Source organism: Cloeon dipterum, chromosome X (genome assembly GCF_949628265.1).
Source record: "Cloeon dipterum chromosome X, ieCloDipt1.1, whole genome shotgun sequence".
NCBI classification, from domain to species: Eukaryota; Metazoa; Arthropoda; class Insecta; order Ephemeroptera; family Baetidae; genus Cloeon; species Cloeon dipterum.
The window spans coordinates 11,469,055-11,495,319 of NC_088790.1; the positions used below are offsets into that span (position 1 = coordinate 11,469,055).

The following is a 26,265-nucleotide window of genomic DNA, read 5'->3' on the forward strand; positions in this document are numbered from 1 at the left end:
CTCCGGGCTATTCCATTCAACAGTTTTACTGCGATGTATGTTTTTTCCAGAACAAACAAACTTTGTACTATACAATATGATTCGAGAGCAAAATTACATTTTTTTTAATAATTTTTATACATATTTTAATTATTTCAAACAAAATATATATTGCTTTGTATGTGCCTTGCAAAGTCATCAGTTATTCTTATATATTTTGATAGCTTTGAGTATTTTTACTATCAAGAAAGTTTAAATTCAAAATTACTGTTCATTGCTTTGCTTTGGAAATGTGTGTTCTGTGATGAATATGTGAATTTCTCCCACTTTTTAAATTGCGAGGAGATCCCAATTTACTCTCATTCGTGCTAGTCTACTGTATATTTTATATTCATGTCCACGTATGCTGTGCAACATTGGATTTCTCATTGTTCTTTTCGGAAGAATGCTTTTCTTGTTTTTCTTTGTCTTTTGACAGCTCCTCTAACTCATCTAATTCCTTCAAGTATTCATGCAGTTTTTTTCTACGCTATCAACCCTCTTGTAACCGTTGAGTATAAATTTTGTATGTAAAATTGTTTCTGTTATTTTCATTATTTTCTTGAAATTATCGTAATAATAAAAAACGATCGCTGACCCTGCTAAAAATCAGCCAGTTTAGCAGCGGGACAGAGCAACACTTACTTGTTGTTTCGATGGGAAAAATCTTTAACTAATTAAGAGAGTATAATCCACAATATCAAGTATTGCGATTTACCGAAAAAGTCACCTGTTCAAACCGGAAACATTCAATAAAACAGCCAATAAATTCTAATATTCTAATTAATAAAAAAACAGGACAGTTTACGCTGCTACGCAATTAAAATAATATTTATAATCTACAGCACAGCCGGCTCAACATAACATCTTTTCAATCTTTGCAGTTTCCCCCGCTATTGTCAATTTTGGCCGATTCCTCACGAGTTCTGAGCTTTATTCTCTTAGCCATTACTACGGAAAGGGTTTGAGTGCGTATTTAGCCAGTCGATAAAGGAAAGCAGGGTCGGTGGTTTGAGATCCATACCTATGGCGGTTTATTGATGTCGGATGCGATGAGAGTATTACACTGCGGCTACCCAAGGGATGAGCAAGGGGAGAGAACTAGAGAGGTGGCGCCCGACTTGACCGGTCCGCCGCCAGCAGGAGAAGAGAGAGACATCGCGGGTGTGTGTGTGTGTGTGTGTGTGTGCGAGCGCTCCCCTCCGTGAGGGGTGATTGTATAACCTGAGATTCTCCCTCCACGCTCCCCTTTGGGTGCCCGAATATTTTAAATTGATTGCCTCGTTACAAATAATATTGATCGTAATATCGTCAGGTAAAACCCTGACAGCTATGTATATATAGGCTACAATCACAAATCTTGCTCGTTCATTTTCTGTTCTGATCTTCCTCATTTTTTTAAGAAATTAAAAAGGGAATTTCAAATAAATATTTATTTTGAAGTAATGTTTTTTGCTGTGGGGCCACTGGGGTCACTTCCAATGACCCTCACAACATCAAGGGCAAATAAGTTTATGAAAATTTGTCAAAGGAAAAGGAAGCATTCTGATCTTGTTTGATGTTTTAATTAAGAATTATAGTTTTAATTTTGCCAACTTGTCACGCATTTTCAAGGGGAAATTTAGTATCGCACAACCTTGACTCTTGTAATTTAGAAAGACGTATCATTTTTACTCACTTTTTGTTAACCAGTCACATATTAATGTTTGTGGTGTAAAATATCCTAAAATGGTATCGAAATAATATCAGAGATAAAATTTCTTGACCTTGTGGTAGATGACAGTGAAATAAAATGTAAAATTAATCCAGTAAACATTGATAAAATTATATTTCATTGGGATTCACAATATAACACCAGCAGACTCAATAGACGTACAAATCAGACGTCTTTACTTTGCCAGACAACAAGAAACATCATTTTAGGCAAACATCTAATTTCTCGACTACAGTTTTGAGATGAGCTACACAGAGTAAAACACCTATCAAGGATTTACCACTAGCAGAACCAACACCCGACTCTTAAAGGGTTGAAAAGTGTCAACAAAGAGTATATTTGCACCTTGTAAATCGGTTTCCTGCAATAGTGTAAGTACCAAAATATTGCAAGGCTCTTAATATCAAAATAACTATTGTGTATCATAGTTTATCATCAGTCTTGCAGTTATTTCGATCTCGATTCCAGTGGGGTTGACATCAATGAGTTAATAAAAAAGCTCAATGCAACAACGCCTTCTTGGGCAGCCGCGACAACAAATACAACACTGCTTGAATAAATCCGTAAAATTTGGTCAAGACGCTGGTTTAACAACGTAAGTCATTGGTCGCGGGTTAGTAAACAGACTGGTCCGTGTTGCGACTGTTGGTGTCTGGCGGTGTTTCCGCGTCCTGTGAAGAGAGCTTCTCGGCGCCTTTCAAATGATTTCCTCTCTTGCAGTCTCTCATTCTGAAGATGCACGAGAGGATGGCTAGCGGGATCGGCGTCATCAGAGCCACAGCCACTGGACAAACTGTAAGCAAAAGCAAAAACAAATTCAACAACACCAAACAGCAAGACGTGAAAAATTCCTCCAGGTTTAATTCACGAGGAATTTTTTTGACAGAATAACAAAAATATCAAAATCATATCTGGGTGTTTCCACAAGAGATTGGATATATTATTATGTAATTATGCTCTGTAATTTTTTAATTTTGTGTTATACAATTTTGAGTTTTCAACATGTTGTTAGGATGCTCCATCCTCAGTTACCAAAATATGTGGAAATTTTTTACGCTCCAAATTATTTTAGCTTTTGATTGCATTTAAAGGGAATGTTGGCTTGATTGCAAATTTTAAATTCATTTTTTTTGTAATGCAGCAAGTTAGTATTTTTTTTGAATGGGAACAAAAACAAAAAAATAACAGACTGAACAAAATGTATTTTCTTACCTTGTGCAATATCAGACTCAGGAGCTTCCAGGGCGAACTTGAGAAGATAAATAGAAATGCCTGTATTTTGAACTCCAGTCTCAACAGAGATGGCAATGATATCACAGCCACTCTGCCGCAGAATCCTGGCAACCAAAGCTCCGAACACGTAGCCGAGCCATGGAACACAAATGCCGCCGACAAACACCTAATACAAAATAATCTCATATCAGATTTTCCAAAAAATCGATTGAACAAGAACTCACCTTCCAGTTCATGAACCTAAAAAGGTGGAGATTCGTGATGGTGGCGAAAACAATGATGAAGATGATGAGAAGGACGGCAAACGGCTTGAGAATCTTGACCAGAAACTTAGAGACTCTGGGTAGGTGGAACTGGATCAAAGTTCCGATAATCAGAGGCACAAGCAGGCCGGCTGCAATTGTCGCGATTTTGTTGTACGGGACTCCAAGGTTGGCGTCCTCAAAAATGATGTGGCCAAGGGTGAACACCCAGAACGGAATCATGGCTACAATAAGGCAAGAAAAAAATGGAATTTTCGGGATGGATAACTTTTTTTCTCAATAAAATGCAAAATAATTTTAAAGCATGAATCAAATTTCTTCAAAATTATTCTGTACAGGCTTTGTAACCTGATAGCTGATGGAATAAATACCAGTATAACTAGAATTAAGTCAAAAGAGGAATAAAGACGCACCAAAGCTGGCAAAAGTACTGATGGCTGTCATTGTGATAGAGAGGTCAAGGTTGCCGTTGAGAGCTACTGTCCAGATGTTGCTGGCGCCACCACCTGGCGAGCAGCCAGTGAAGAAAAGACCAAGCTGCAGGGCAGGCTGATCCGGGAAAAGAAGTCTGCCAATGCCAAAACTTATCTGAAAACGAAAGTATGAGACGTGAAAATTGATTTGACTATAAGTAAAGGAAAAAAGATTTTTCAAATTAATTAAGTTAATAAATAATAAACACCAATAATTAATAATTACTTTCCTTATTCATCGCTGGCTTAATTTGATTAAACAAAACGCTAAGTCCTAGTTACCAGAATAACACAGCAAAATTGTTATCTGTTGTTTCAGCAAACAACTTGAAAGGTTTAAAAAGGAATAAAAAAATGTCATTACTATTCAATAAATTGAGCTAGCCAAAATAGGAGCATTTTCATGATTGCTTTATGGATTATTTTAGTAAAAAGATCATACTTTTGTAGGCTGACAATAAGCATTTTCAAGTTATTTTTTGCTGTCCATCTATACTTCTTTATGAAAAATTGCTATTTTGACTCATATATCTGATATTAGAATTTTTCTTCAATAACTCACTGAACTTATCTTACCAGAGGCATGAAGAGGAACTGCGAGACAAAGCCGATGGCAGGTCCAATGGGCCTCTTGAGGGTGTTCTTGACCACGGTCCAGTTGAGGGCGCAGCCAAAGTTGATGTAAATCAACGACACCAGAATAGGCACTGTGATGATGAAAATCTTGTCGACGAGTCTTTTCGTTCGGATAACCGAGACAGGTAGGATTAGGCTCTTTTCAATCGGTGCCTCAGCAGACGCGTTGGCCTCCTTGGGCACAGCAACCAGGAAGACATTGCAGGTTCCAAGGAATGTGCCGTAGATGCTGAAGTTGGCTTTGAATCTGGAGTTATTTTCGTTGCTCGGCAAAAACAGGATTTCGCTACAAACAATAAATAATGGACGTGGCTTAGGAGAGAGTATCATTTTGAATTTTGCAATAACAATTTAGCCATTTTTTTTAAACAGGGACAACAGGAAAAATTATATAAAGAGGAATAGTTTTTTTTTCACTATCGTGATGCAACAAAAATCTACAATTAATTCCTGTTTATTCAAGTTTTCGGGCTGAGTTATCATTTAACGACAGAGTATTAAAGTTTATCGCAAAAATATCAAGTCAGTTGTTAAAATAAAAAACCATCTTCAAGTAAGATAACTCGGTAAATTATAATTCACACATTTTTACAGATAACATTTGGCACTGCCAAAATAAACTTTATGGTCACTAATGAAAAATTTTACAGTGCAACTGGCTTACGAAAGACAGTGGGTTTAATAAAGGCCCGGAGGTTATTATTCTTTATGAGGTAACAAGCGCAAATCTTACTCAGTTGAGAGTTCAACAACGTCCGGGGCGGTTGCTTTGGCGTAGACGGAGACGTCATTAAACGACTCGTTTGCCCAAACTGTGACAATTGTGCTGGACAGCTCCCTCAGTTGTTTTACGCTGCTGGGGTCAAAGGTGACCTTCATCGTCGTCTCGCTCCGCACAAACGCCAACGCCAACAGAGCGAAAATCGCAACTGACTTCATCCTGGAAATATTGAAAATCTTCTATTTATTTCAATCAATACATACTTGGGACAAGATGGATTAAAAGATAAGGTTGTAAAACATACTATTAACTATAGCCTTTGATTTGTGATTTTGAAGTTCAAAGGTAAAATCTTGCTTTGATGATTTTAAAACTCATTTTATGAGGCTGTTTCAATTTTTTCCTCCTTTCTGTTTTTTCATCAAGAAATCCACATTGTGAGTTTCTATTTTTTCTAAATACTTAATTTTAGTGTTGGTCCAAGAAGAAGTGTCTTTATCTGCCTGATAACAGAATGAAAAATGAATAAATATGCCTAAAAATAAATCCGAGATAACAATAAATAGCATATCTTTTCAGTTTTTTAATGCAAATATAAAGAGCAAAAGGCATGCGATTATCGCAATAAAATCAGAAGCTATTTTTGCGTTTGATTTGATAATGGTTTATGAAATGAGAAAATATTGCTTCTGATTAACTTGTGATTGCAACATGATATATCGGCATACTATTCGTATTTACAGACGATGATTATGACAACGCTATTGCAAACGCCGCAAAACGAAGAGATAACACGACGTTATTGCCAAGGACAAATACTGTGATATTAAAGCGACGCGTAAACTCTTAATATTAAAAAATAATATGCGTTTGTTATTTGTTATTAGCCAACGAGAATTTTTGGAAAACGCAATTTTGATTTACATGAAATCCGAAAATCCGCTAACTTAAGGGGGTTTTATATGCTTATCCGTGATCCGTCAATAGCCATAAATTATAATTTTGGTGATAAGAAGTAAAGCATTAGTGATTAAAATTAACCATCAACCGCTCGTTTGTTTCAACCCACTATTAGAACCATCAAGCAACAGTTAAATTTCCGAATTTGCCGAATTTGTGGAGAAATTTAACGGTTTGTTAATGATTTCGATTCCTCTCGTCGTGGTCTATCTAATGGTGTGCAAATAATGCGGTAAATTTCCCTTCGGAATAAAAAAAATCATGAAACAGAGCTCGCCACTTAAGCATGAAAAGTTTGTAGCCGATTTTCTCATACATTTAAACGGCAACCTGGGAAAATTTATTAGCTCGTTTCCAATCTTCAGAATACTAATTAAGGTAAAGATGAAAATAATATTTTTCAGAATTTTCTAGTACACATCCACTTAAGTGGAACAAAGAGGGAAAAGTGAGCACGAAGAGGGTGACAGCTAGGGAGCAAAAAAAGCACTATCCTATCAACGAGCTGACCAAAGATATAAAAAACAAATTCTAGGCATTTTTGAAGACAGCACGAATCAATCAAATCATTAACAGGCTATTGTGGAACACTGATTTTTCTTTAAATCTATGTATTAAGAAGCATGCTGAGCACGCATAAAGTTTTTTTAATCAAAAACACCGCACCTGCTCTATTTTAATAATTGTTTTTCTCCACACCAGTGAGAAAATTGCAGCTTACATTGCGGCCGACCTCAACATGCAGATATGTTTGAACTGGGGCCAGCTGCGCTGATAAAGAAGCAAACACGAGGCAAATAATCTGAAAAGGCATCGTTGCAGAGGCAGGAAGGTGAGGTGAAACCAGAGATCACGAGTCTTTCATTGTTGTTGACGCCGTGGAAGGAAAATAGCAAACCTTGTTACCCTTTCCTTTTACCCAGCGCAAGTTTAAATATTATCTCGGCTCGGACTCAGTTTTCCTATGGGGGTTTCGTGTTTCCTGCCGCGTTTTTAAGGGTTTCCCGTCGTTGTGGAATAAATTATTGTGCATTCTGTTGCCACAGGAGGAAAAAGTTGCATAATTTCACAGTCACGGAGGAGACGCGGTGCCAAAACGCAAACCGACACGGAGCACGTGATCCATTAGCTTATTGAACGAGTATCGATTCACGCGTGTCTCTAACGCGCTTGAACACAGAACTAATAGAGTGCATAAAAGTTAACGATGACTTTAATTTGTCTCAATTAAAATGATTAAAAAAGCTACGCCGATTATGTAACTGAATCATAATAAAGGAATTAAAAAATTTTCTGAGACATTTCACTCTGCCGAAATCATCACGCGATCCTGCGTCCTGTCCTGGCCAAAGCGATTTTCGAGGAAACAGAACAAATAATCAATGCAGCCAGCCAAGTTGAAAATAACATTAAGAAATGCGGTGTTTCGAGGCGTGCATCCGCATCCGCGTTGAAGAGAAAATTAATGTGTGTGGAAAACAATTCACCTGGGGGCAAAAGTCATATTATGTATGTAGGCCGAGTGAGTGTGTCTAAGCGAGTGTAGCTGCACTTTGCTACAATTTTCGAAAGCAAAACCAAGCGCAATAATATTTGCACTCATCGTGCTCTCATTTTTAGATCCAAAATAGAAAGTTGCAAAGGAGGCTGGACCAAAAAGGTTACAGAAATGCGGTCTCACCTGGCGGCTGGAATGTTTTTCGGTCACAGACTTGAAATACGCTGGCGGCCTAGCCTTCTTGCATTTTCCCTTCTGTAAGTCCGCTAAACGGGAAGGACGATTAGAGGAGGAAAATCGTGGTTGGCACGTTTACTCTGCTCCGACCAGCCTGATGATTTCTGTTTTCTTTCTCTCTCTCTCTCTCTCGGCTCGGCTCTGCCTCTGGTCTGGCTCCCCACCCACCCTGACCTTGCGGCATAGTTCATTTTTCACTCAATATGAGGCGTTGAGGAAGCAGTTGTGTACGGTGAAAATGGACATTTTTACTGTTGCTGGCAGGTAAATACCGGTAGAGTACTATGTGTATGTGTACCACAAAAATTTTAACTGAAGAAAATGGTCATCAAATAATGGTGCTCGAAAACAATGCCACAGTTTTCTAATTTAAGTAGAACTTCAATCAGCTTAAGTGGCCGAATTTTTAGAGCTTAATGCTTTCACATATATTATCAAGTATCTAGCTAATAAAAATATTATTCCACTGATTTTGGCGTGGAGCCAGACTTTCGCGCTCATCAATACATAACCGGTGTCGCCAGTGAGTGACTCATCTTCAGAAAAAGAGGATGAATCAAAACAGAGTTTTGTACTACTGGCTGATTTTTGCACTGCGCACTGCACAGCTGATGGAGAGGCACCAGTCAGTAACAGGCACTTGGATGAGGAAAATCCGCAATTAGTTGGCATTGTTTCTCGTTGGTCTCACGAATGATTTTGCGGCATTTGCGGTGGAGGGCGAATGGAGTCACTCTTTGCCACCGATCATCAGGAGATTATTTTTTCTAGGCGGTGAATGTCATCCTGTAAGTGGTAAGTTTTGTTCAATTAACACAATTTCGCTAAATTCCCATAGATTAAAATAATTAAACTCACTATTAAGACACGAAAAATAAGTTCTAGATAATAATAATCTTCTAAATCAAAATACATAATTGCCAGGAAAATCTTGAGGCACTTTCTTTTGCATTTAGGATGAAATAAAACTGATGGTAAATTGCATAATAAAGTATGATATAGTGTTGTTATCAAATTAATTTTTGAGTATCCCACACAGTAAACATCACGTGATCTAATCTAAAACCTTGTTTTCCGTTGTTTTCAAACTATGACTAACTAACTATGTTTTCATGGCAGGATTGAAGATGAGTGATTTGTCTTTCTCTCCTCGGTGGCCTCGAATATTTGAAGTCAATGGCAAGAGGTGTAACCTGAGCTCAATATCAGACTTGAGCTTTAGCGAAGCGTGTCTCTTCATCAGCTCCACGGCAGAAGACGCACTTCACTTTGTGGGCCAATCGCTCCAGTGTGTGAACGTAATACTCGCGTTGTAAATTAATTACCAAACAATGACGGTGTTATTTTTAAATTTCAGTGTGATTTAATAGAATGGACAAGCATCGCACCAAACACGAGTGTTCCCATTCTCATCACGTCAGCTTATCCAGTATTATTCGAAATCCGGAATTCCGACACTCAGGTTTTGCACAGGCGAGTAGTTTTATTTTAATCCGACATTTCAGCTCAACTCCTTTGTGTTGGGCAGATTTGAGGGAAAGCTCGGCGAAAGGGGCGTTTATGATGTCAACTGCACAGAAACCTCCTGTGGTCGTTTGGTCACAGTCCAGGATCCTGATGATTCTTTGATCGGTTTGTTTTGAGAAATTATCCCTAGCACTTTGGAAATGAACAGCCGTTTTCATCCAGGAATCATTTATGTGCTGCTCTCCTTGCTGGTCCTACAACTGGGCTGGATTGGTCTTCAACATATTTCAAACACTAACTGGTACCAGCGAATGGTGTCAAAGGAGGATTCAGTCAGTGAGATTGAAAATGTAATTTACTTAAATTATTCAAATTCCTATTGTAATGTTTGTCAAACTTAAAGGATTTGGGCAGTCCAAGCACATTTGTCGACGCGTCCGTGAGGACCATAATGCAGCAAGCAGTGCAGAAGCAGAATTCCAGGGTAAAATCTTTGGACGTGTTCCGAGGGTGAGAGCAGTTTGAAAATCCTTCAAACCTTTTTAAACGCTCCTCTTCAGGCTCTGTATAGTGCTGATGATTTTCGTTAACTATGGCGGTGGAAAGTACCCGATTTTTGAGCACGCCACCTGGAACGGCATGACAATCGCGGATGTGGTGTTTCCCTCCTTCATGTGGATCATGGGGCTGAGCATGGCGCTGTCCATGAGATCGCAACTGCGCAGCGGCGTCACGAGAAAGAAACTGGCACTGCGGTGTATCCAGCGAGGCTTGAAACTTATCCTCATTGGACTAATGCTCAACTCCAATGGCAACAACAACTTTGCCACCCTCAGAATTCCTGGTAATTTGATTTCCTAATTCATAAAAATTAGTACTAACCGGTATTTTTACTATTTGAATTAGAAAATATATTTAATAATATTACTTCAGTAGACACCTCGATTGTTTGAATTTTCCTCGAGTCTCTCAAACGGAAACGCTAAGTTTAGGATTTAATTGAAAATTGATAATTTTAAAAAAAATATATTTCAAACAATTTTTTGTGAATAATTTAAGGTGTACTTCAGCGGCTAGGAGTTGCGTACATAATTGTGTCCGTGATGGAGGCGTTTCGCATGAAGCTGCAAAGTTGCCAGCAGCCGCATAGACTGGCGTGGCTGCAGGATGTGGCTGACGGCTGGTTGCAGTGGATTTTAATCCTCATCTTGATCGTCATTCATTCGGCCTTGACGTTCGCCCTTCCTGTGCCTGATTGCCCAACGTGAGATGAAACTTCACTGCTAATTAATATCACTGACTTAAATCTTAATTCAGCGGTTACCTGGGTCCTGGCGGAATACAAGACCAGGGAAACTACAAAAACTGCACCGGTGGTGCTGCAGGATACATCGACCGAGTCCTCTTTGGGCCAAATCACCTCTACCAACACCCCACTGTCAGGAAGTTTTACTACACAGAAGTTCCATTTGACCCGGAAGGTATTGTTTTCTTTTTTGAGCCAAAAATTTTGAAATTAAAGAATCTAGTGACAGCTAATTGGTTTGAAAGTCTCGATTTCATAACTTTAGAAAAAGATTCTAACTTTAACAAATTGCATAATTGTAGCTGGAAATTTAGTATTATTTTTAACACAAATTTTTTTCGCAGGTCTGATTGGAAACCTGACCGCTGTCCTCCTTGTCTACCTCGGGGTCCAAGCCGGTCGAATAATGCTGACCTACTCTAATCCATGGTCACGAATCCTGCGGTGGATTGTCTGGGGTGGTATAGCGGTAGGTTCTACAATAATAGAAAAAGGCTGTTGATAAATTATCATTCTCTCGCAGGGATTGATTGGAGGCATCCTATGCAACTTTTCCAAAGAATTTGGCGTGATTCCAGTCAACAAGAACCTTTTTTCACTCAGCTTTGTGCTTGTCAACTCTTGCCTGGACTTCTTCTTGCTGTCCTTCCTCTATTTCATCGTAGACGTGAAGCACGTCTGGAGTGGCAGTCCGTTCTATTTTACAGGTTAGATAAAATTTGATGGCTTTTATACCTGTATCTCATGTGATTCGAATTTTAGGAATGAATTCGCTGCTTGTGTACATCTTGCATGGATTCACTGGAAATATGTTGCCTTGGCGCTGGCAGCCGCTAGGGAATTCTCATATGGAAGTGTTATTCATGGATGCCTGGGCAGCGTCATTGTGGGTTATTGTATCCTATTTTTGGTTCAGAAACAACTTCTTTTTTACTGTTTAAAGTACTCCAATTATCACGATATTACTTGCAATGTTCAATGCACATGCTTGGTGAGGATAATTTGATAACTCGTTACAATTAGCTGCAGACCTTGTTCATGATATTACCAGGCTGTTTGACTGAATTTCATTAATCACGTCTTTATTTTCCATATCATTATGTATAGTCAAAGAGAATTTAAATATAATGCACTTAGGAACTGAGTTTCTTTGACTCCAATTTCACAATTCCTAATTCATTTGATTAAAAATTAAATTATGCTTCATTTTTTTACTTTATTTAATTCGGAAACTTCGAAGAATTAAAAGTTTGAAGAAAACTAACAGTGAATTCAAAAGCTGGAAAAATTATTGCAATTTTCATAAATACCTGCCAAAAATTACGGAACACAATAACGCGTTTTCTCAACTTAGTTGAGTGTAACTCTTTCTGCCGCTTTGTTGATCATTTAATTAACTTTCAAATGGCGTTAAGTTAGTTCCTTTTGCACTTTTCTGGAAGCCAAGATATTCAAACTTATATAGCAGGTGGTGTTTTTAATTCTTATCTTTGTGCCCCTATCAGTAATGCAATTTTTGAATTTCGGAAAAATTAAATACTTTCGGTTGATCATCGTCCTAGAGAAATCAACATGACAAGTTTCATTCAAATCGATTAACCCTTTTCAACATTGTGTTGCCAATAAATGGAAAAAAGCCCACTGAATTTACCACCTTTTGCCATCTTTGGAACATAGAGCAGCCAGAATCATTATATCCCAATATCCTTAAAATGCCAAAATATCTCTCAGTTCTGCCTTCAATAAAAAAGCAACGAAATATATTTATTATATCAACTCAGCTGCAATCAAATTAAAGGAAATGATATTATTTTGTGAATGAGGCGAGAAGGATTGGTGAAAAGCATTTTTTATTAAAAGCTCAACATACAGTGTATAATTTATAGGATGGCTTGATTTCTGCACATTACAATATCAATCAACTCAATAGCACGCACAAGAACTCATTCAAGAGCAGCAGCAGCCTATTTCAGGCTGGAGAGATGGTGTAAAAAGCTACACATAAAACACGGATTGAGAAAAGTGTACAAAGGGCCACCAGTATACGAAAGGATTTTGTTTAAAATATAGACATTACAGCGCGTTTGACACACGAGCGTTAATATATCAAAATTTAAGCATGATCACATCACAATTTATACGATTCTTCCTAAACAGCACATTATATATCAAATTTGTAAACACCTCATTGACACACGTGGTTATTAGTTTTGTTAAGACACTCATATTGCAGTTTCGGCCTTAATACTAGGGATTTTTATTGTGAGAGAACCAATATAGTTAGTATTGGCGCGTAGCTTCCATTGTTCGGGATTAATTGTACTAGCAAGTCGCGTGATCACTTCGATTGGGGTGCTGCACGAATGAGGTATGGGAGAAGCGCTCAAGCAAAAATTGCTGTGCAGCAAACACACATATATCAAGCTTTGGTTTGGCAACTTATGTTAACAGTCAATGATTGTTCGGTAGGATAGCAGTGGAAATCAACAGCCTTGCTGATCGAGAAAAGCTACAAATCAGCTATAATACTGATTCTAATGATATGAAAAACTATATCTTTTAAAAAACCTTTGCGTTGTAGTTGTACTGATGTAGCGTCAAGAAAACGTAGCTACCAAGTTAAGAGAAATGTCTTGAATATATTTTTGATGCAATAAAAATTAGAGAGCTGATTGAATCAGCTGGTCCGAATAACTGAAGCTATTTTGTACGCGAGAGAATCAGATTGGTCGTTGGAAAAGATTCCACTCTATCTGCAAACTAATACATCTTGAGGCTGATACATGAAATACAAGAATTTGAACTTTGGAGATGCAAGCAGCAGAGATACATTTTGAGCAGAGATATATAAGGAGAGCGGAAAGGTGAACAACAAAACTTGAGTAGTTGTAATACTCATAAGCGTAAAATTGAAGTTTGAACAGACTTGGTCCAAAATCTGAAAACTCGATCGGCAAAGTATAAAAGCAAGAGTATAAATTCAGGCGTTCAAGTCGATTTCGTAGACCATTTCCTCAACCGTAGCGACTAGTCTATCTCGAATGTCGTCAGGGGTGCCGTGCTTGACACCCTCTTCGCCGTGCGGGTGGGCGCAGAGTCGCAGCAGGGCGGCTAGAGCAGGTGAGGCGTGCGGAGACGCGAGCAACCCTGGCATCACAAGGGCGCCGCCCCACTTTGCACCCAGAAAAACCTTTTCGCAGATGGCCTACAAAATAAAAATAAATAATTGAGGTTGCAAAAAATTGCCTCTGCTAAAATTCACAGCCTTGTCCAATTTTAATATCTTTTAGTAAAAACCCACAGTAAATTTAAACAAAATGAAAGGCATTTTACCCTTTAATCATGGATAGTATTTTGTAAAACAGATAATTTTATGGATAAACATAATTTAGTCCTGTAAAGTTTAAAATGATTAAAAATATCAACGCACCTGCAGGTTATTGTTACTGGAGGGAGGAACGCAAACCGAGTCTTCACAGGCAGCGTGGCAGTCGAAAAAGTGGCAGTCAGCGTGGTCCAGACACATGCTGCCATCACCAGCAAGCGTGTCAGCCACTGACTGCGTGACTAGAGAATCGCCATCGAGAACGACAGCCTTGGCGCCATCGAATGAGCGGCCTAGGTGGTTTAGACGCACGTCACACAGACGTAGCGGCGCCGGGGCTGTTGTCTCCAGCCGCTCAATCAGCTCAAGAATAAGCACAGCGCTGCGCAATCGGTCCGACCACACCTCATCTTCGTGCTCCCACAAGCCACCTCCTGCAAGAGGCTCTGCAAAATCCACCTGAAAATCAGAATTAATTACTATGTACTATTTGATCCTGGTAATACAATTTTAAGCAGTGAAAAATTAGGGATAACGCAATATTAAGATTTTTAAATAAAGCTTATATAATCTTTTTGCTCTTTTTATCCCTGTCCGAGGACCGGGAAGGGCGCGCACTGCACTGGCACGAACGCTGAAATCCAATAACACCGCAAACGGTTAACATGGGCACACCAGGTCACACAGGGACCCAGCCTACTGAAGGGCTACTGAGGTGTTTTCTATAACAATGACACAAAACTGTCTAAACCAACCGCTTTTAATGTCTTATAAAATTGAATATTTTAATTAAAATAGTATCAATGAGCTTATTGACTTTTTATGAAGTTGCTAAAGGAAAGTCTCATCCAAACAGAAAAATTTGCTTTGAACTCACAGCAAAAACGTCTCCACAAGAGCCAATGAGGGTTGGTAGGATTTCTTGCTCAGAAAACATCCTGACAGCCAGGTATTCGTGGTCCTGCAGCAGCCTCCAAAGGTCTTTCATCTCTGTGAGTCGCAGGTCAGGATCTGGGGTGACTGGGGCGAGGTGGATCAGCTTTGACAGCTGATCCTCTGTAGCTGAAACGTTCAGCTCGTTTTCCACAAGGGTGGCAACCATTTTCACGAACTCGTCCTCAGATGGATACAGATGCCGGCCTGAATTGCTGTCTTCTGCGTAAACCTTTAAGGAAAAATTTACAATTAATTGTTAAAGTCACTTAAAAAGAATCAAATTCAACCTCAGTTCTTGTGTGCAAATTCCTTCTTGATGACTTGAACACAAGAGGAACCCCATCAAGCACGGCGGAAAAAACGACTTCTTTGCCAGAGTGCAGTGGCTGGCAGCTGAGAGAGTGCACTCTGCCCTCACAAAGCGGATGGCACATGTTGCCGACCACCTCGCCCTCCTTGTATTGCTTGCACTGAAAATTGAATAACCTTTCATACCAAAGAAGTTCCCCCAATATGTTTATTTCAATTACAATTTCGTGCACATGCTTCCAAACTTGGACGTTGCTACAGACGACGCCGTAGACGAAAAGTCCGTAGAGGGTAGCGAAGGCGCCAACCAGGACACCGCAGAAGAGGAGGCAGTAACGCCTCCGGTACAAGGACAGCACCATCCGACGCAGCAACACCATCACCGCCTGTCTGTCCCGCAGCATTATGGACACCTGCAATGCAAGTCGACGCACCAATCGCGAGTCCAGAAGTGCAGCCGATGGCATCCTCATGTAGCTGCAAATGCGTTGGAAAACTCCTTCGTCGTGATGAGAGATCTCAGGCCTAAATATGTCGTAATGCGCAAAAAAGTATAGTTTTATAGCATTTTAAGATTGTGACGGGATTTTTACCATTATTTTCATGCAAAAGGAAATATTGCAGTTGCATTAGGACAGGACATCTCTACATTCGCTAATCAGCTACACATACTTTCACAGCTAGTATGAGCACAAATCGTGCTAACACAATGAACCAAAACAATAACAATCGACTGACAGATAGTGGCCACGCCTTTTTCTAACATCTGGCATTGTTAAGATACCACCCTAACAAAGTTATCTCGTTATCTTGTCATAATTAATTGACAAATTTTCAGTTATTTTCAAAAGAAACACATTTCAAACTAATTTAAATAATACCGAAAATTGCTAAAAATTAATTTATATTTATATCTATTTTGATAGAAACATTACTTAAAGAAAGTTAATTGTGCAGCTGCAGCTGAGTGCAGCCAACTGTTTGTTTACACGTCCATAAAACCACATCACATCGAATTAGTAGTTTGCTTTATCTTGACAGCATTTCATTTCGAAAACGAAATTTCGTCTTAAATTTTGAACACAGCTTCTCAACTTCATCATGGCATCAGCATACAACATCGAGGATCAGGACGAGGACACGCTTGACAGTCAAAATCGCTACCTGGCTGAAAATTTGTCGGGGAAAGTGAGCAGGCTAAAATCGGTTGCGTTTCTAATTGACAAGAAAAGTGAATGTACTAAATTTCTCAAAATTTATTATAGATTGCCTTCGAGATTGAAACGGAAGCGAAAGAGCACCACACACTCCTGGACGGGATCTCAATGGACTTCGAGTCTGGTACTGGTTTACTCAACGGCAGCATGAATAGAATTAACAAAATGATGAGCGGCGGTCGCAGCAATCGAAAGGCTATGTTCTGCGTCGCAGGCCTCGCGATCACAGTGTTTTTGGTCTTCTACTTTGGCTCCTCTGCGATGTTCAATGCACCCGAGTGAATGTTTCGATGCGTTCAACAGTGCATTTTGCCGCTTTTGATCTGTGATTAGCCTGAATACCAATATTATTTGTGAGATACATACGTGGTGGCGTGAGGTGTTTATTATTGCAACCTACTTGTTAATAAGGACTTGACTGACTGAACACTTGTAAGCTCTGTAAAGAAAACTTAGAATTAAAATATCTGCAGGTACATGCTTTTTTGTTAAAAAAATTCGAATTTTAAGTGTTTTATAACAAGGTTTTGAAAATAAAAATTGGAATTATTAATCTACTTATACAATATAATTTATTTGACAACATCTACAATCGCTCATTAATTTTGCTTTTGAATTATTGCTCTCGGAACACGACATTTTCACAAGGAAGGTTCTTGCAAGTTCGAGAAAATTGTGCAATTCGCATTGATATGTGACACTTTATGCCAATAATCAAAATCTCGAGGTGTCTGCAATAGCAAGCTAGGAATTGCTTCAAAAATATTATTTGCTTAGCGTTTATCGACGACGGGAAAGAATACAAAATAGGCAGTGGGGGCGAAAGAAGGGCATGTTCGCGCGTGGAATGTAGATCTAAACAAAATCACAAAATACTTTGCCGTAAAAAATCTCAAAATCACGATCTATAGCAATATAGAAGTCAGCTGCTGGCAGATCAAAAACTAGAATTGACGAAGAAAGGAAGAACACATCAAGAGAGATATCTCCAGAGGCCTAAAAGCTCACTTGTCTCCCGAGTATGAAACCCTGACAGCGTCGCCACCAACTTGAATCAAACATTGACCCTGCAACAGAATATGATTCGTGCTGATTCACTCACCAATAAAAGCGTTACAAAACTTAGATGTGACAATTTGAAATTGAAAAATATTACAATACACTTAAAGCTATTTTTGGTACCAGAAGGGTTAATTATTTATAATTAAATTCATCCACATCTTAAAAATGATTCTGTTGAGTTTATTGTAGTTGCGTGAATGAAATATAGAAATTTAAAATGGGTCTAGAATTTTAAAGAGTAAAAATTGATACCTGATTTTTGTGTGCTGCACTGAGCAAGGTGAACTCATTCATGTAGTAAGAGACCATGGCATTTCCTCCAAGCGCTGTGATATGTGCCCTGACGATGGCGAGCAACTCATTTATAAATCCATGAACAAAGTTGCAATAGCCTCCAATCTACACGCAGCACAGAAAGAGAAATTTTGTTAGAAAGACTCAAAGTCAATAAATAATTTGATAGAAATTTGGGTTTATTTTTAAATAACATTATTTACAACATATGTTTGACGTTGAAAATTTGAAATTAATAAATGACAGTAAAAAATCATTTTTACCTCTCTAATCGAGTTGCTTTCTCGGATAAAGAAAAAGTTGAGGTTGCCAAGGTACTCCTCAATCTTAGCACCAGGTACAAAGTTCAAGGGGGTAATATCAACCCCGTATCTTCCAGTTGGTGGTTCCTGTTTGACAGAGGAAATAAATAAAATACAAGATCCACTACTGTAAATATTTCCCGTCTTACGTGACTATTTTTCAGCAAATTGGTGTAGCCGAGGTAAAAGGGCTGCTTCTTGCTTTCTTTTGACGCAGGGGGAGTAGCAATGGTAGCGACCTCTTCGTCCAGCTTGAAGATCATATCAGTCTCTTCCTTTCTGCTGGTCTTGGACTTGGTCGAACCCTTCAGTGGCTGCGCGATCTTGCCGAGACCGATAGCCATGCCGAGGATGGTGATCTGGATTTCGTCTGCATCAGGAAGCTCAACTTTGAATCTCAGTCTCAGCAGACCACAAGGAACCATTTTGCGCAACTTAAAGTATAAGCTCTGGAAAAGCAACAAATAAATTGGTAATTAAAAAGGTGTCTAAAAATCGACTATATTTTTAATATTAGAAAAAACAGCAAAATTGCTAAGTATCGCAAAAATGCATGCAAAAATCTTCGTTTTATTTTCAAATATTGATTTTTCTCTAGCTGTTGATATTTTCTATTTGGATACAAATAAATTCATTTGATTCTTCCCCCCACCCATTAATGTTTTTTTGTTCCCCAAAGAAATCAAGATGCATAATATATCTGAAGGTGAGAGTCTAAAGAAGAGCTGCGCTCAATTTATATTTTAAGAATATTTTATCCCCAAATATCACCCTTTTCTTTATCAAGAAAAAAACTGTAAATTTCCCAAGTCTACTTAGATGAACATACAAGAAGCGTAATAATCGGGACAATTTACAACACAGAAGTCAATAGGGCTTCAATTTAAATGCGTAATCAATGTATTTAGAAAGCTATTTAAATTTTTTAAGAACTAACCTGTTGCAAACGCCGGATGTGTTTATTGAGAGAGGCAGAGTAAGATGAATTTTGACAGGGGTTGACTCTCGCCCTCCAAACTTGCGTGAACATTTGCAAACTGGAGACAACCTCGTAACCAGCCAATCCGGGAATAGTTTCAGTATTCACTACTTCGAACCCTTTTGGTACCGTCGATTCGATCAGCAGGTTGACCGCGTTCATGTCTTCGCCGTCATCCACCTCGATGATGCACGCATCTTTGTTGCCACTGGCCAGCTCCAGCGCGGGAAGGTCTTCGTCAGACTCTTCTGACTCAGATCCAGAGTTTGCGTCTTTCTGTTCGGTTAAACGTTATTAGAAATCAGTTTATTATGAGATCAAAGCGGCAGCTAAACCTCTTGGTTTGGCACAACGCCGTAGATTTCTCGGTTGTTCCTGCACGCATCTTGCAGTCTTTTCTGCACCTCAGTCAGAGAGAGCCTTGAATTGTTGGTCTTGCTGGCGATCAGTTTGGGAATCGGCGGAGCTGGCATTGGAGTGAGGAACAAAGCCGTGCCGGTCGCAATTCCCACAATCAGTCTGTCCCCTACTGTAACACTAACCTGCAACCCACAATGATTACTTTGCTAACTCATGTTTTGTTGTTGATTGTGAGATTTAATCGGTGATATCAAAATTGAAGTCGTTGGAGGCCTCATTAGATTAATCGTACAATGGTCCAAACATTTCAGTGGGTTAATGTTAGTTTTAAAAACAAAAAATATGCATATTGATCGTTTTGTATTTTTCCTACTTAATTTATTTTTCAACCATTTTCCCGGTCTCCAGATTTTTCCAATGATTATAACTGTAATAGTATATATTTATTATAAATTCACCCCAAATTATTTTCTTGTATTTAAGATTATAATATTATATTACTATCAATATTTTCAGGAAAAATAGGTTAAAGGCTGCTTACCCTAAGATTGAACACCGAATTCATTCCCTTGACCCGGAGCTTGTTGATGATGGCGCTGTACATGTCGTACTCTAAAAATGGAAGACTGTCGGAGATTTCTTTGGCGTTGTGCTCGCCCTTGGCGTCCTTCTTAGAGCGGCACACTTGCACCTGCACCAAGCAGCCCCTGCCCGTGATCATCGCTTCTTCAGGGGGCTCCACGGTGGTAAGCAGAACGTCAGGAACCTTTCCCTTTCTGCTCGCACTTTTTATTAAAATGGACTACCGCGAGGAAAAGTGAACGCTTACTTGCATACGGCGCACCGAATCGCGTTCACAGGCATGGGAGAATTGACCAGACTGTAAGGAACGTGGCACAAGGTGCAGTGAGGAGGAATTTGGTTGCTGTGCCCATCGGTTATGTTGGTTTTCAATCTGCGGGACTGAAAGGGATTTTTTTGCTTGTGTTTTGTTGAATAGCAATAGAATTTATTTAAATGATTTTTAATTAAATATTTATACTATCTATTCTGCTGATAAGTTTACCAAAGTGATAAAATATGGTTAGACCTATTCAATACTCTTCAATTTTTAATTAATTAAAGCTGCTCATTCAGTAATGAAAATACTTTTCAAGTCGCTATCCTTTTTGCCTACCTTCGCAAAACTGATTCAACGTCAAATGACACGAAATCCTAAAAAATCAGACGTGAAACGCCAGATTCAACAACAATTTTTGAATTTGTAATGACCGCAGTAGCATCAAGAGCAGTTTTGTATTACAAAACTCACCTTGGAGACGTTCTCGATCAGAATTTTAGACGATTTATCCTCTTTGCCTTCATCGTTTTCCTCGCTTACGTTAGAATTTTCTGACGGCTCCTTCTTGCTTGACTTGTTGCTTTTGAACTTTCGGCAGCTGATTCGGTGGCCGTCGCGGTGCTGCATGTTCACCACAGCTGCGGTGCCGGACGCGCTCAAAATGCACACGTCATCACTACAGACACGAAAAAGTGAATAAATTATTGCTTTGATTCATTGTTTAAAGAAACAGTGGAGCAAAATAATTCCTAGCTCTAAAAAACGATTTCAAATTTTATTGAATGAATGAAATACGCTTATGAATATTCAATGTTTTAAACAATATATTACTTACAATGTGTCGTGTGGACTTTGACCATAATATATATAATTTAAGATGAATTCAAATTGGAAGAGTGAAAAAATTACTTGATAGTCGATTCCTCCCTGTAGCCGAGGACGACATTGCATGCCAGCGCCCTGGCGTGCGACCTGACCTCCATCCGCAGCTCATGCCACCAAAGATCTCGGCTCTCAGGTTCCTCTGTGTTCCGCTCTAACAACTTCACGCTTCTAGCGCAAACCATGCCACCTTGAAACATTAGGTACATTATTTTCCCCCAACTTTCGCCATTTAAAAATCAAGTTAGTACCAAATCTCGCAATGAACCCGCATGGATACTTGTTGAGAGTGAGGAAAGGGTACTCAAGCAGGTCAATGCTACTCTCCTGGTTGAGAATGGGCCTGGGGAGGCTGTGTCTGTGAAACTGACGCATGTTGTTGCCTGAGCCACCGCCACTAGTGCTACCAAAACTGTTTCCTGTAGAATAAATACACAAGTGTAAAGAACAAAGGTTTATTTTGGTGGAAGAAAAATGTCTTAAATGAATAATCAGAAGTATTTTATGAAGGAATTCGAGTGAAATATATGTAGTTGGTTGGTGGGTGCAGAGGATAGAGGATGATCACATAACATTTTCATTGTTTGTTGATTCAAATGATAAAAGGTCACAGGAAAACAAAAAATGCAGAACACTCGCATAAGCACAAAAAGATGAAATGACAAAAATTGATTTCCCTAACATTAACCTTTTTTGCAGAAAATTTTCTGCAAACCAAAATTTAAATTTAAATACCACGCATATTGCCAAGCGTAAATATCATTCCTAATATTTTTCGATTTTTCAAATTAGCATTTATTTTTCTGGCCATTCATGCGCAAGAAAATCATGTGTAAAAAACGAGAAAAAACTGACCACTGAAGATGCAAACCAAAACGCACCTTTTGGCGTGATACTCAAATCAGAGTCAGAAGACCTCCTCTGCATGTTGTTCGGGATCCTAGAGGGGGAGAGCGTGTTGGAGCCGTTCGACTGTCCAAGTCTGTGCTGCTCGTCGTCCATGAAGCTATTGTCGGCGCTGTCGGAGCCGGTGTTCGCGCCGGGCGCTGCTGATGGGAATGGAAGCCTGGAGGGGCACGAGCCTGTTACTGAGTTACGGGGCGGGGGGGTGCTAGTGGCGACACTGTTCGAGGACATGCTTCTAACTACAGAGGGACGATGGGGGGCGCCGCGAGCCGCCGCCGTAGGGGAGTGGAGGCTGGGCAAGCTGGGGTCTGTAGGGCGGAGGGCGTCGGCCAGCGCCAGCTCAGAGGCGGACGAGGCCGACGAGGCGAGTGAGTCGACGCTGGACGCGCTCTCCGACGGCAACAGGATGAACTCGATGGACGAGGTGTCCGACGACTGCGGTGACAGGCAGGATTCGGACTGCACACTACGCAGGCGCACCGACTGCGGCGACGACTCCTCCAGCACCGAGGTCAGTCCTCCGCGCAGCAGCCGCGGCACGGGGCTGGCGCTGAAGGGGTCGCTTGACGAGCGCCGGTGCCGCCGGTCGAACCGCTCAGGGTAGGCCACCTCGAACTTGGGCAGCTCTGTAACCGACCTCTTTGAAAAGCGCTTGGACAGGGCGATGCGCAGGCTGCGCGCCAGGCCCTTGAGCGAGCGCGGATTTGCTTTTGGCCGGTTCTGCGGCGCCGGAAGGTGCAGCGACACCAGGTCGATGGCGCTGATGGCCTCGCCGTACGACGGCTGCCGCCGGTAGGGACTGCCGCTCCCGGGGGCGACGGGGTGGGGGTTGATCGGACTGGTGGGGGACACACCGGCCGAGCCGGTCGGCGTCGGCGGGATGATGAGAAGGTGCGGCGGCTGCGGTTTGATTAGCGACAGAGTGGACATGCTCAGCGCGCTGCTGCTGGGTCTCAACAGGCAGCTGCACGAAGAGCAGCCCTTTAGAGGGCCGAGCAGCACGGGCACGGGTTCAAAGCTGCTTTGGTTAGCGTTAGCAAAAAACACACACGCACACGCGCGGGAAATGAAGAAGTGCGGGGAAACAGAAAAGAGGAAAGTGAAATTAGAAAAGTTGACCATTTGATTTCGGCGTCTGCGCTTTTTGCGAGCAGACGGTTGATTGCGTGTGTGCACAAGGAAACTGCAGAGCAGAGAGGAAACAAGAAACGGAAAGAAATGTGCGACAGCGCCCCTTGCCCGCAAGCAGATAATTTGCTACTTGCGTAACTAGTTAATGTTTGAAGCCAATTTCTACAAGTTACAGGCATTCCCGGTTCAATTCTGTTGTGAAATTTAGAACAGTTGGAAAATTACTAGAAATATGGTAATCCGTCTGGCCCTTCACAATACCACAATTTTATGTCACATTGAACCCCACTCCGTGACTGTGAGAGGCCCAAAAAGGGAAAATATATCCTGCGTCTCACCCTCCCTAAGACACAAATTTCCTCCTAAATCCCCAGCCCAAAAATCTCTTCCTACTAACCCTTTGGAAACCATCAGGGTGCTCAAGTTACGCCCTGATGTGCCTAAAATCTCGTTCTAGACGATATCAAAACTCTCGTGGAAACACCTAAATAGAAATCTGTTTTGCATTACACGATTTCTTCCGCTTAACTGATCTAAAAATTTCAGCATACACAAATTTAAAAGTCAGCAGAATTGAAGCTGAAATAAACCTTTAACTTGCAAAAATACGGTGGCACCACCTGTTGATGACTTCAAACAATAACAAATTGCGCAAAGAATTGATCAAGTTGTATTTTACGCTTACTCATCGAGCGTTGTGCCTGGCGACGCGTCTAACTGGGACACCAGAGTGACGGCTGTCCCAATGCCCCTGGCCACTATTCCTGACTCGCCTTCCAGGTCAAATCGAAGTCGGTATCTTCAATTCATAAATTTTATAACAATCTTCAACAGCAACAAATACATTTACCCAATTACAGCATTGGCCCCCATTTCTAGAGCCTTCAGTCCAACCCTTCTCTTCACCTCGCCAGAGAGCTTGAAGAACAAGGTCTGCCTTGCTTCGTTAGTGGCTCTTGGCGTGCGAATTTTGTCAAGCCACTCATACTCAGGGTCTTCAGTCAGAATCAACTCCTCGACAAATCCGTGAATGAACAGGGCGTGCAATCCAGACGGGACCCCGGCAGCTGAAGCACACACAGTAAAAATAATCAAATAAAATCATAAGAAACCCTTTTCCTTTGCTCACTGCAGAAGAACTTGATCCCGTGTGAAGAGTCTCTAAATTTGTTGGTGTCTGAGAAGAGCTCAATTTTGACGATGACCTGCACCTCTCCCCTGATACCATGCATGGTGTCGTAGACAGGGAACCAGCCGCCATAGGTGGCTGCACCCCCAAGCATTGGGGCCCGCACCTTAGATGAGGTCGAAGACGGCGGAATGATGTCGGCCGAGTCGATCGAGTTGTGGAGCAAAGGGTTCAGGTCAATGTACACTTTGCCGATGGCATCATTGGCTGAGTAGACGTCGTAGTCCATCAGCCTGATCTGCAGTGGTTCGTCCTGCAGCTCTGTGTCATCCACCTGAAAATCAAATAAGTTTTTAGAAGCTATAGATAAATATAAAAAATGGCGAAATAAATCATATTTCTCAAAGGCTCTTGATTTTTTACAATCACTTTGAAGCAATTAACGCGAAAATTGATAGAGTTCCAGAGATTATGCAGTTTAAGATTTAATGTCAAGTGAGTGTGTAAAAACATAATTATCCCTGTATTTAGAATAATCATACCCCAAAATACAAATTAATGAAAATTATTATTTTTGGCGAATGTTTATTTTTTGTCTTGGGGCGCACCTCGAAACGATGCCACTCCTCCTGCCACTGCGGATTGAGCGACTTTCTGCAGACGTCAGTCTTATGCGTGATGTTTGCCATCTTGATCTCGACATAGGCGTCCGTGGTGTCCGCGGACCTGTCCATCACGGGCAGGTTGCGCCCGGCGATGATCTTCACCTTCACTTTGCCAGGCATGCTACTGCGCTTCCTCAGCTCGGTCTGCGCCTGAAAACGGCAACGATCAGCATCAGCACGCGTGAAAGCACCCCACGTGACTCACCCAAGGGTTCACATCGGACACCAGGACGTCCGGATCGGCTGTTGCGAAGCGAGAATCAAACGAACGATCACCGATTTATTTACGTCCCTCGCACGGTCATTGATTTGTCTCGGTTGTCTCACTCTCGCGGTTAATTTTAGAACCGGTTGTTCATAGGCACTACACGCAAGTGATGGAATGCAATCGGCAATGGAGGCGGTTGCTACCGGTATAGTTTGAAAATTTTGGCTGCTTTTGGCGCACATCCAAAATCGTCAGCGCTCATTAGCTTTTGGTTTGCACCCGTCACAGCGAACCGTCGGCTGTTTTCAAAGGCTATACAGACGTCGGATTGTGGAGCTGGCTGGTTAGGCCGTCATAAAAGCGGATGAATATCGTCTCTGCTGATTTTGAAGCGTCAGCCCGAATTCAAAGGCTACGCCCCTGCAGCCCGTCATGGTTATGCACCCTGCTCGACACTCCAGCCAAGCACGATGCATACTCTCGATATTTTAATCGTTTAAAGGGTGCCGGAATATGAGCTGACAATGAGAGTTATTTCCAGAATAGCAAGCTTGAAAATATCGAAGATATTTGCAATGATAACCTGAAGGTGAATTAGTTTAACTATTTCTAATGACTCATTGCTTCATTTAATTAATTTTGCACGGTTAAAATGGTTAAATTATTTAGATGCCTACTGCCGAGATCAGTTTTTTTAACCTTGATCTTTTTATTCATTCCAAACCATTTTGTTTATTTTAAATTTTCAAGGTCCAAGCCTCTTCCTTGACTCAGCTCACTCATAGCTATTTTTGTATATCAAGCTTTTTGAAAGAAAAATAAATACTAAGCTTATAATTTCACGGCACGTGGAAAAAGGTTTTATTTACATTCTAATTAAATTTTTAATAAAAATACGCCTTTAAATGCTTGGAAAGTATGTTTGGCAAAGTTCACCATGGACCTGTATTTATAGAATTATTTTTATCAATTTTCTCTTATTGAAATACAATAAGCAAATGATGTAAAATTTATATCTATTTTTATTTTGTAATCATGTATCTTTATTTAAATGTTGTTAATATTATTTTTAAATATTTTGTTAAAATATTTTAATAATTTCCTCATTTGTGATGTCCAAAAAGCACAAAAACAGCTTTCGTCTTGTTGTGTCACTAGAAGCGTTTAGCCAACATTTAGAAAGTAAAATCAAA

General features: G+C 40.4%; 5 protein-coding genes across 8 annotated transcripts; 2 read left to right on the plus strand and 3 right to left on the minus strand.

Moving 5' to 3' along the window:
• Positions 1–1,822: 1,822 nt before the first annotated feature.
• Positions 1,823–7,880, minus strand: LOC135945892 (ileal sodium/bile acid cotransporter-like). The gene is made up of 7 exons (XM_065493834.1): positions 7,700–7,880; positions 5,071–5,277; positions 4,278–4,623; positions 3,642–3,816; positions 3,190–3,452; positions 2,945–3,131; positions 1,823–2,525 (listed from the first exon to the last, which is right to left on the minus strand). The coding sequence occupies exons 2-7, from the start codon at positions 5,274–5,276 to the stop codon at positions 2,347–2,349; spliced, it is 1,356 nt and encodes a 451-aa protein (XP_065349906.1). The 5' UTR covers position 5,277; positions 7,700–7,880; the 3' UTR covers positions 1,823–2,346.
• Positions 7,881–8,319: 439 nt separating this feature from the next.
• On the plus strand, positions 8,320–11,671 carry LOC135945890 (heparan-alpha-glucosaminide N-acetyltransferase-like). Of its 2 annotated transcripts, none has more exons than XM_065493827.1 (12): positions 8,320–8,548; positions 8,873–9,051; positions 9,111–9,226; positions 9,282–9,385; positions 9,443–9,570; positions 9,624–9,730; positions 9,781–10,064; positions 10,280–10,484; positions 10,538–10,701; positions 10,871–10,995; positions 11,050–11,233; positions 11,289–11,671. In XM_065493827.1, the coding sequence occupies exons 2-12, from the start codon at positions 8,881–8,883 to the stop codon at positions 11,465–11,467; spliced, it is 1,767 nt and encodes a 588-aa protein (XP_065349899.1). In that variant the 5' UTR covers positions 8,320–8,548; positions 8,873–8,880; the 3' UTR covers positions 11,468–11,671. The 2 variants fall into 2 exon arrangements, with proteins under 2 accessions (XP_065349899.1, XP_065349901.1); XM_065493829.1 differs by having other exon boundaries at positions 8,320–8,541.
• Positions 11,672–12,359: 688 nt separating this feature from the next.
• Positions 12,360–15,820, minus strand: aln (allnighter). The gene is made up of 6 exons (XM_065493835.1): positions 15,690–15,820; positions 15,318–15,621; positions 15,075–15,257; positions 14,729–15,016; positions 13,957–14,310; positions 12,360–13,731 (listed from the first exon to the last, which is right to left on the minus strand). The coding sequence occupies exons 2-6, from the start codon at positions 15,567–15,569 to the stop codon at positions 13,507–13,509; spliced, it is 1,302 nt and encodes a 433-aa protein (XP_065349907.1). The 5' UTR covers positions 15,570–15,621; positions 15,690–15,820; the 3' UTR covers positions 12,360–13,506.
• Positions 15,821–16,197: 377 nt separating this feature from the next.
• Positions 16,198–16,595, plus strand: LOC135945288 (BET1-like protein). Its single transcript, XM_065492880.1, has 2 exons — positions 16,198–16,284; positions 16,362–16,595. Exons 1-2 carry the CDS (start codon positions 16,198–16,200, stop codon positions 16,593–16,595), a joined length of 321 nt encoding a protein of 106 aa, XP_065348952.1.
• Positions 16,596–16,859: 264 nt separating this feature from the next.
• On the minus strand, positions 16,860–25,526 carry LOC135945887 (C2 domain-containing protein 5). Of its 3 annotated transcripts, none has more exons than XM_065493823.1 (17): positions 25,070–25,526; positions 24,808–25,014; positions 24,200–24,533; positions 23,921–24,137; positions 23,756–23,869; positions 21,915–22,960; positions 21,285–21,452; positions 21,061–21,223; positions 20,623–20,827; positions 20,140–20,273; positions 19,852–20,086; positions 19,286–19,492; positions 18,909–19,226; positions 18,121–18,420; positions 17,933–18,058; positions 17,628–17,774; positions 16,860–17,380 (listed from the first exon to the last, which is right to left on the minus strand). In XM_065493823.1, the coding sequence occupies exons 2-17, from the start codon at positions 24,982–24,984 to the stop codon at positions 17,318–17,320; spliced, it is 3,954 nt and encodes a 1,317-aa protein (XP_065349895.1). In that variant the 5' UTR covers positions 24,985–25,014; positions 25,070–25,526; the 3' UTR covers positions 16,860–17,317. The 3 variants fall into 3 exon arrangements, with proteins under 3 accessions (XP_065349895.1, XP_065349896.1, XP_065349897.1); XM_065493824.1 differs by having other exon boundaries at positions 21,915–22,957; positions 25,070–25,525; XM_065493825.1 differs by having other exon boundaries at positions 21,915–22,099; positions 25,070–25,262.
• Between the last annotated feature and the right edge of the window lie 739 nt (positions 25,527–26,265).

Excerpts from the sequence above, each read along its gene's own strand:
- LOC135945890 (XM_065493827.1), top strand. The coding sequence starts at position 8,881 with ATGAGTGATTTGTCTTTCTCTCCTCGGTGGCCTCGAATATTTGAAGTC. Across the intron at positions 9,571-9,623 it reads CAGTCAGTGAGATTGAAAAT|GATTTGGGCAGTCCAAGCAC; the intron begins GTAATTTACTTA and ends TCAAACTTAAAG. Across the intron at positions 9,731-9,780 it reads TCTTTGGACGTGTTCCGAGG|GCTCTGTATAGTGCTGATGA; the intron begins GTGAGAGCAGTT and ends GCTCCTCTTCAG.
- LOC135945892 (XM_065493834.1), bottom strand. The coding sequence starts at position 5,276 with ATGAAGTCAGTTGCGATTTTCGCTCTGTTGGCGTTGGCGTTTGTGCGG. Across the intron at positions 4,624-5,070 it reads GTTGTTGAACTCTCAACTGA|CGAAATCCTGTTTTTGCCGA; the intron begins GTAAGATTTGCG and ends TATTGTTTGTAG. Across the intron at positions 3,132-3,189 it reads TTAGGTTCATGAACTGGAAG|GTGTTTGTCGGCGGCATTTG; the intron begins GTGAGTTCTTGT and ends ATTTTGTATTAG.
- LOC135945288 (XM_065492880.1), top strand. The coding sequence starts at position 16,198 with ATGGCATCAGCATACAACATCGAGGATCAGGACGAGGACACGCTTGAC. Across the intron at positions 16,285-16,361 it reads CTGAAAATTTGTCGGGGAAA|ATTGCCTTCGAGATTGAAAC; the intron begins GTGAGCAGGCTA and ends AATTTATTATAG.
- LOC135945887 (XM_065493823.1), bottom strand. The coding sequence starts at position 24,984 with ATGCCTGGCAAAGTGAAGGTGAAGATCATCGCCGGGCGCAACCTGCCC. Across the intron at positions 20,274-20,622 it reads TGATCGAGAACGTCTCCAAG|TCCCGCAGATTGAAAACCAA; the intron begins GTGAGTTTTGTA and ends AATCCCTTTCAG. Across the intron at positions 20,087-20,139 it reads ATTCGGTGCGCCGTATGCAA|AAAGGGAAAGGTTCCTGACG; the intron begins GTAAGCGTTCAC and ends AAGTGCGAGCAG.
- aln (XM_065493835.1), bottom strand. The coding sequence starts at position 15,569 with ATGAGGATGCCATCGGCTGCACTTCTGGACTCGCGATTGGTGCGTCGA. Across the intron at positions 15,258-15,317 it reads GGAAGCATGTGCACGAAATT|TGCAAGCAATACAAGGAGGG; the intron begins GTAATTGAAATA and ends TTCAATTTTCAG. Across the intron at positions 15,017-15,074 it reads ATTTGCACACAAGAACTGAG|GTTTACGCAGAAGACAGCAA; the intron begins GTTGAATTTGAT and ends TTTTCCTTAAAG.